The following is an 8,837-nucleotide window of genomic DNA, read 5'->3' as shown; positions in this document are numbered from 1 at the left end:
ATTTCTGCTCATCCTGATCTTGTCCACACTCTAGTCTGTGGAGAACTTGGACCCTGTTGCTTCTTTCCTCCCACCCAGAGTAGTTGCAATGTCTGCTGTACCTGTTCCTAGCCCTCCCACCCAGTCTTCTTCCTCCTGTTTCCCCTCAAATCTCCTCCCAAACAATCTGTTGCATCTGGGCCACAATGTATTCATTAACCAATTGCCATCCCCAAGGGAGAATGGAGCTCTTTTTTGGTTTATTTTGAGGCTCCCCATCACAATTCTGACCACACACATAGAGCAGTGCTCAGAATACTGTGGTATGGAAGCAAAAGCCAGCCTGCCATATTTTACATGGCCCAAGATCTAAGAACAATTATTACATTTTTAAATGGTTGGGGGAAAGAAAGCAAAAGAAGAATCATGTCATGAAAATTATATGAAATTAAAATTTCCCTGTCTGTAGGCAAAAAGAAAGTTAAGAACAAAACTCCAGGGAACACCAGTGTTCAAAAAGTGACTGGAACAAAGTGGTCCACGAAGGAGACTGAGAAGGAGATGCCCAGGAAGTGAGAGGAAAAGCTGGGAGGAAACAGGGAGCATAGCCATGCTGTTTCATTTACATGTTGACTGTGGCTGTTTTCGTGCTGCAGCTGAGCACATGAGACGGAGATGAGTTGCCCACAAAGCCTAAAATATTTACTTTCTGGTCCTTTTTGGAAAAAGTTTGCAGACCCCTGGCTTAGACTCTAGGTGGCTGTGTGCTACATGTCTCCCCCTATAGTCCTGGTGATGTTACAAACTTCCTTTCTGCTTCCCCAAGGGCCCGACTCTCCCACCACAGGAACTGCTGATGTGTTAGCCCGATAAGAGTGGGACACTGGGAAAATGCCCTGGTTTTTGGAGTGTAACACAATGATTTCCAAACCCTATCCCAAGTCTGGCACTCCACCCTCCCCCACCACACACATTCACAAGTGTGCTCACGTACAATATATGTATTAGTGTTTCAGGATATCCAGGAGGTCATAATAGGGTTGTTCTTGATTTTGGCTATTATTGCTGCTGTTATTTATTTTTCATAAGGGAGTATGGATTTTGAAAGTCTGAAAAATACTGATAGACCATACCCGCATAGATTAATTTCTAAGATTACTTAATTGCCACATTAAATCTTTCTCGCTGCCTCTTCCCCCACCCCTTCTGTCTTTCTCTCCTTTTCTTCTCTATTAGACTTCCAGCATATACAGTGACAGTTTCTTCCTCACCTCCCACTTACTTCTTAGCCCACCACAATCTGGAGTCAACTCCCACTGCAACACTGAAACTGCTCTCAATACATTTGTCAACTGTTTCATAATTACCAAATCTAAGGACACTTCAGTCCTTCCTTGACTTCTGGGTAGCATTTTATCATGCTGACCTTGTCCTTCTTCATGGAACACCTCTGCTTTTCTGAATCTGTTTCTTCCTTGCTCTCTTTTTTGCTTTCGTAGCTATCTGGACGCTGCTGGTGTCACTAGATTCCTACAAAGGAATCCATTTCAGCGTACTGGTTATTTTCTGGTGTCAGTGCCATGCCCTCCTATACTGTGTTCTGGACTTTTCAGCCTAGGCATCTGTAAGGTACATAATTCCCAAGGCATGTCCTAGCCAGTTGGCTTCCTGTTAGAGTCTCTCAATAGGAGGTACTGGTGGGAGATAAGAAGGCAAGAGAAACCGAGAAGCTTCCTGCTTTAGTTACTAACAGAGTGGCAGTTACTGGTAGATATGGCAGCAGCAAAAATGGGTGATTCTGGACTCCAGCCTTAGAGGTAGAGAAAGTACCTTTTCAATGATCTGGCCTTGACAAAAATGGAACCTTTTCAGTAGATCTAGAACCAACTGTAATGGTGTCTGCGCCAGGGCAACAGCAGATGTAGACATGGATTCCATGTGAGGGGCAATAGTATCTTCTGATTTCTAGGTATTCCTCTTTTCTATTTGGGCCTCCAGACACACGCTTTTTTCTTTTGCACTTCTTGCCCTTTTAACATCTTTGGGACCAATTCTCTGTATTAAACTCCATCAGTATGAAATACCTAGAGTGGTTCCATGTTCCTGACTAGATCCTGGATGATAACTTGTAAGAGGGTGGGGTTGGAACCTATGCAGACTTATGTCCTTGTGTCACTTCCCGCTCCGTCTGCACAGCCTACTTGCATGATCTTATCCACTGCGTCTGCTTCAACATTTGTGCTGATGACTCCAAAATCGAGGTTTTTTAGCCCATACCTGAGATCCATACTGATATACCTCATGCCTCCTGTGCGGCTCTACCACTGGCATCTCAGATTCAACATGTACAACACTGAATCTTTTCTTTTTTAAAAATATTTTTAAATGTTTATTTATTTTGAGAGAGAGAGAGTGTGTGTGTGTGCGTGTGTGTATGCCAGCCTGCAGGGGAGGGTCAGAGAGAGAGGGAGAGAGAGAATCCTAAGCAGGCTTCCATGCTGTCACTGTGGAGCTGTCACTCGATCCCACCAACCATGAGATAGTGACCTAAGCTGAAGTCAAGAGTCAGACACTTAACCAACTGAGCCATCCAGCATTTCTGAACTCATTCTCTTCTTCATCAAATCTGCTTCTAAGGCATTCTTTTCTGTTTCAGTGTAGGCCATCACTACACCCACCCAGACACCCAATCTAGAAACTGTTAGTGTTATCCTTGATCCTTCCATTTGGCTAATCAGTAGCCAAGCCCTTTAGATTCTACCTCCTAATTGTCCAATATTCTATTCCCTCTGTCTCCTTTGTTCATGATTTAATTCAGGCTCTTATCATTTCTCACCTAAATTATTGTTATATTGCTAAAAAAAAAAAGGTGGTGTGTGGGTGTGTGGGTGTGCAACTTTTTATTTTGATGTACTATACTATATAGACTCTGACCAGCAGTTTTGCCTCAATTTTTTCCCAAGCTCCAGTCCATCTTTTGAAATGTCAGACCAATTTTTCTAAAAGTTAAAATAATTGTGTCACTTCTCAGTTTTAATATCTCTGAAAGCCAAACCCTCTTTGTGGTCTCACATGGCTTGTGTGATCTGACCCTTGCTTGAATTTCTAGCTCATCTTGACACTCCCCCACAGCCCACTACCAAACAGGGACACAATGACTAGCCTCTACAACACTCATATCCAACCAAAGGAAGGAGCTCTGAATGCCTTTGACCTCCACAGACTTGCCTACTCCTTGCCCTGGAATGCTTTTCTCTTCCCTCATGTTCTGCTGGTCAAATTGTCTTTCCTTTAAGATTCTTAGAAGGTCTTGATTATGTTCCACCTATTCCTCCATCCTCAAAAAGTTACTACTTTCAAAACACTTGGCCCATTCTTGATCCCACCACTAGACTTTAAGCTCTTTGAAGGCAGAAATACCCTTTATTTATCTTTGTATTTTTAGCACTGGGCCTAATACCAGCATTTATTAATTTTTTCATGTATTTCTCTTCTTAAAAAATGTTTATTTATTTGTGTGGGGGGGGGGCGGTGGAGAGACACTGGTGAGGGAGGGGCAGAGAGACAGGGAGAATGAGAATCCCAAGCAGGCTCCATGCTCAGTGCTGAGCACTACAGGGGACTAGATCTCACCACCATGAGCTTGTGACCTGAGCTGAAATCAAGAGCCAAATGCTCAACTGACAGAATGAATTAGAGCTAATGCCCGAAGAATACTTCTCTGAGAAAAAGGAGGGAAGGCTGGAGGGAGGAGGAGGTGGGGTCTGAAGAGCCCTGGGGGTTTGCTTGAGAGAAGAGGAGCTTCTCCACCACAGCATTCTGCCAGGAGGTGGTGCTGCTCTGAAGAGCCCATTGCTTAGGTTTCTTGGCTGATAGCTTGATGCTAAAGAGGGATCCCCAGCAGGAGGCAGACATTCCTCCATTGTCCTCAGTCCAGTTACACACCCCACTCTGCCCTGGTGAAAACACCAAGTCTTCAGGAGGTTGCTGGAACCACGTCTCTCCCCAGCAACTGATGATGTTAAACCCTACGCTTCTGTGATTGGTTTGGCCAAATGACAAGGGCAACTGTGGAAGTAGCTGGCGGAACATGATCTGGGGAAGGAGTCTGGGACCTGGGTCATCTGGTTGGTAGCTTGTAGCACACTGTGTGGTGTGAAGATATGGATCATGAGCAGAGGCAGGGAGCTGCACTGCTAAGGTTTTTACACCTCCTGTGGCTGCTGCCCCACTCCTGGACCTCCCCTGAAGGTATGACAGTACCTCTCATTTACTTCAGTCCTGACGGGTTAGAGCCTAGGGAGCCACCCAGAGCATTTGAAGTCTTCTTTGCATTTGAAGCCCTGTGCTTTGTAAGTGGTGGGAAGTATTATGGAGTAATGGAAATGATCACAGAGTTGGGAAAGAGATCAACTGTGGGTGGATGGATGGGAAACAATGTCAGGTGCTTTATATATTTCCACTTAAGACAATCTCTTGAAGCAGAGATTACAATATCCATTTTACAGATGAAAAAAAAATGAGACTCAGAGAGTTTAAGTAACTTGTTCAAATTCACACACTTGGAAAGTGGCAGAGCTGGGATTTGATTATTCACTGTTCTATTTAGGCATCTACTCTGCATTCTGTCATCAACTCACACTGTGATTCTTGAAATTTTCTTAACTTTATTCATCCTTAGTTTCCTTCTCTGTAAAGGATGGGACAGAATGGAAGAATAATCTGGAAGATCCCTCTTACTCTAAATGTCTTTTATTCTAGGTATTAGGTACTGGGTAGAAAGTTTCCTGCTAGTGTGTGTGTGTGTGTGTGTGTGTGTGTGTGTGTGTGTGTGTCTAGGAATTCTAGCCGGGGGCCTCCAAGAACAGGGATTATTTTTTGCAGTTCTCCAGTCCTCCAGTTCTGTCACACTGCAGGGGCTGGAGGATTGAGGGAGGGGTGAGGACGTTTTCAGAGAGGTTTTGTGCTGATGAAGTGGCTGAAGAGAAGTCTGGAGATTGGTTTTTCAGTTTACCATGTTGTCTGGGGGTAGGATGGGGCAGTGTCATCTGTGGCTTGGGGAGGCCATGACCATTCCTTTACCCTCCCCTCGAAGACTAGAGAACCCATCCAGGCCCTTTACAAGTAAATATTGGTGGCCTTCTGTGAATTAGACAATGGCATCTTTTTTGGGAGGATGCATGCCTGTGCCAGGATGCATGGCTTGGTGACCAGAGTGCAGGCTAGATTTCAGCTTCCAATTACTTCCTTGGCCAGATGCCTCTGTGCAGTACACAAACACACAACTAACACTGTGACTCTGAATCTGTCATTTAATTAAAAAATTTTTTTTTAAATGCTTATTTATTTTTAATAGAGAGTGTGAGTGGGGGAGGGCAGAGAGAGAGGGAGACACAGCATTGGAAGCAGGCTCTGAGCTGTCAGCACAGAGCCCGACGTGGGGCTCAAACCCACAAACCATGAGATCATGACCTGAGCTGAAGTTGGAGGCTTAACCAACTGAGCCCCCAGGTGCCCCAAATGAATCTGTCACTTTAGAAAATACACCTATTTTATTTTTTACAACTTTAGATACTTGTCATTTTTACGGGCGAGGGAAGTTTTGGAGAGGTCCTGTAATTTCTTCTTTACCCCCATTGGGAGGGAGAGCCTTAATAAGAGACACAAGAAGGGGTTATACCCCAACCCTACCTCCTCCACCTAAGACATGCCTTGCTGTTTTCTAAGCTAAAGAGGAGGAGGAGACTCTCACCTCCCTGACTTTCTCTGTCTCCTTTGCAGCTCCTACCCCAGTGTGGCAGGATGAACTGCAAAACCACACGTTCCTGCATACGATGTACTGCCAGGACTGGAGTCCCAACATTGGACTCTCTGAAACCTATGATGGAGACCAGCTTTTCTCCTTCGACTTTTCCCAGAATACCCGAGTGCCTCGCCTGCCTGAATTTGCTGACTGGGCTCAGAAGCTTGGAGATACTTCTGCCATTTTCTTTGACGAAGCATTCTGCCAGGCTATGATCCGGGAAATAGGGCCAAAACTTGAAGGGAAAATCCCTGTGTCTAGAGGTCAGGGGTGTCTCTGGGGGTGGGGGTAGGGGCTGCATTCTTAACCTCCTCAACATGTACAGTGAATTATTCCCTTTCACACCAGTTTGCCTACCCAATGCCTTCTGGATCTCCCCTTACCAACTATAGTCTGTACTCTGTTTTTGTTTTGGGGCAAAGGCATGTGCCTAGGACATAGTAGGGGGTCAAAACTATTGAACTTGATGAATGCAAGAGGGACCAATTGATGCTGAATATTAGAGCTTGTATTGCTATGCTCAGTAGGATGGAAGGGAAGAAAGAAAGTATCTGATGATGTGCCTGTGTTTCAACAAGAAGACAGCATGTGATTAGAAGCCTGTGTGAGGTCTAGACAGGAAGTGCCGCAGGAAATCAGGGTGGAGGGTCCCAGGGTGGCCTGGGTCTGGCTCTGCCTCTAAGTTCAGGTCTGGGTCTTACCTGGAAGAAGACCTCCTTCAGAGCCCCATCTCCTCCCTCACCTTTTCCCCCAAAGCCCGTCCCCTACTCTGTCTCTGCCCTCCCCTCTGTATGCCACTTCCCTTCCAAACTCAGGGGTACCATCTAAACTAGTTACTTCCTTCCCTCACACCTCAATCCTCCCACCAGGGTTACCTGTTGTTGAGGTGTTCACGCTGAAGCCCCTGGAGTTTGGAAAGCCCAACACGCTGGTCTGTTTTGTCAGTAATCTCTTCCCACCCACGTTGACGGTGAACTGGCAGCATCATTTGGACCCTGTGGAAGGAGTCAGGCCCACTTTTGTGTCAGCTGTGGATGGACTCAGCTTCCAGGCCTTTTCTTACTTAAACTTCACACCAGTACCCTCTGACCTTTACTCCTGCATGGTAACTCATGAGATTGACAGCTACAACGCAATTGCCTTTTGGGGTGAGAAACTTCTTCCTGGAAGCCTGGTTCCTTTGGGGGGCAAAAAATGATGGACCCGTGGGAGGGCCTTCTTTCTCCACTTGGATCTTGTTTAAATCCATTCTCACTCTGAGCAACCTCATCTTTTCACGCCTCGGTTCCTCCTTTTTCACCCCAGACGCCCAAGTAATTCCCCCTGGGTGGGGGCCTCACCAATCAAGTCTCCAGGCTGACACACTCCCCTTTTCCCCTAGTGCCCCATAATGCACTGCCCTCTGATCTTCTGGAGAATGTGCTGTGTGGTGTGGCCTTTGGCCTGGGTATGCTGGGCATCATTGTTGGCTTAGTCCTCATCATCTACTTCCGAAAGCCTTGCTCAGGTGGTACGTCAGGGCATCTGGAGTGGGTGGGAGAGCCATGGGAGCCGCATACAGTGCTCTTGTGGGGACATGCCAGAGTCATCTTGTGGTTGGGTGGGGAGGCCTGTATCGGGCACCACGGACACGGGATCCCGGTTACACACACACACACACACACACACACACACACACACAGTTACAAGTCACAGGCATGACTGAGTGGGAGGGGGTAATATGGGGAGTTGAAGGAGGGGTGCTTGGAGATGACTTGGGGCCAAAGAGAGATCAATTTCTGTGGGATATGTGGCAGGCAGGGAGGGGCTTTTGGGAAAGGGGGGGGGTCCCCTGATGGCTTTCCTCCATCCTTCTCTCTCCTCAGATTGATTCTTCCTGACCAGAGTCTGGTGCCAACAGTGTCAACCATGCATGCAGGGGAAGCTCAGGCTTCCCACATCCTGCCCAGGATCTCTCCTCCTCAGAGCAGAAGTCCCTGGGATGCCCCTGAGGGACGTGTGGGCATGTACAGGTTTCTCAGCTGGAAGCTCTGCTGTCCCGGGACTTGCACCCAGGGGAACCCAGAGTGGCTTTCCTGTCACGGCCACATTCCTTCCCACTTCAGGGCAATAAATCTTATTTCTTAATACTGAGTGGGTTGTCATTTCAAATTCAACATGCCTTAATGTAAACACAGCTTGCCCTCATTAGGCAGGGGAATGGGAAAACCCCTAACTCCTCAGCCAACTCCTGTTCCCCGGTCTCAGCACCGTACGATGGCTTTTACTTCTATCAGTTTGTGCGAAATATGTGACAAATGAAGGCAGAGCTACTTTCTGATAATCTGCTCACAAAATAGTGGAGAAAGCTGACTGCGGATTTTTTTCTTTTTCATTTTACTGTTTATGAAAATGCTTATGGCTAGTATTGGCTGTCTTGAGAAATATGTAACTCCCTTCAACCTTCACCATAGCTGGGAAAACAGGAGCTCAGGAGTGGGAAAAATCAGCTTTTAAATGCTATTCTAACTCAGTCGTGTCGGTTCTGTGAAAACAGTATATTCAGGCTCCTGAAGTGAAGTATGAACAGCTAGCTTGGAAGGGCCCGCAACTCATGTGTCCCTCCAACGATTGTTCTTTGGCCTGAGTGGATCATCCGAGGAGAACTGTGGTAGTGCTGCCCTGAGCAGGTAGTGGGGGCGAGGGACACGTGACTACTGGTGGTAAATTCCTTTGCATATGCTTTCTTACTGTCATAAGACTTTGCATCTTGCTTTCCTTAGAGTCTGGGAGTTGCTTTGGAGGAGGGGGTGGCATGAAAGTCAAGAGTGAAATTACTTTGGTATTGGTGAGAGAGTCTCTTCTTCACATTGTACCAGCATCTAATCTAGGGGAAAATATCCAATTCCCAGGAGTTGGCACCTCCTCTAAATCATCTCTTTCTTTTCTTTTTTCCTTTTTTTAAAACGTTTATTTATTTATTTTGAGAGAGTGTGTGTATGAGCAGGGGAGGGGCAGGGAGAGAGGGAGAGAGAGAATCTCAAGCAGGCTCAGTGCTGTCAGCGCAGAGCTTGAC

At 46.4% G+C, this 8,837-nt stretch overlaps 1 protein-coding gene across 2 annotated transcripts; it reads left to right on the top strand.

Annotated features, from left to right (window-relative positions):
• Nucleotides 1–4,066: 4,066 nt before the first annotated feature.
• On the top strand, nt 4,067–7,909 carry LOC125165364 (HLA class II histocompatibility antigen, DM alpha chain). Of its 2 annotated transcripts, XM_047858137.1 has the most exons (5): nt 4,069–4,230; nt 5,761–6,045; nt 6,652–6,930; nt 7,164–7,292; nt 7,648–7,909. In XM_047858137.1, the coding sequence occupies exons 1-5, from the start codon at nt 4,143–4,145 to the stop codon at nt 7,650–7,652; spliced, it is 786 nt and encodes a 261-aa protein (XP_047714093.1). In that variant the 5' UTR covers nt 4,069–4,142; the 3' UTR covers nt 7,653–7,909. The 2 variants fall into 2 exon arrangements, with proteins under 2 accessions (XP_047714094.1, XP_047714093.1); XM_047858138.1 differs by lacking the exon at nt 7,164–7,292 and having other exon boundaries at nt 4,067–4,230.
• Nucleotides 7,910–8,837: the final 928 nt, after the last annotated feature.

The sequence above is a fragment of the Prionailurus viverrinus genome, chromosome B2, assembly GCF_022837055.1.
Source record: "Prionailurus viverrinus isolate Anna chromosome B2, UM_Priviv_1.0, whole genome shotgun sequence".
Taxonomy (NCBI): domain Eukaryota; kingdom Metazoa; phylum Chordata; class Mammalia; order Carnivora; family Felidae; genus Prionailurus; species Prionailurus viverrinus.
Note: the sequence above shows the minus strand (reverse complement) of the source record. Positions and strands in the feature narration are given on the sequence as shown.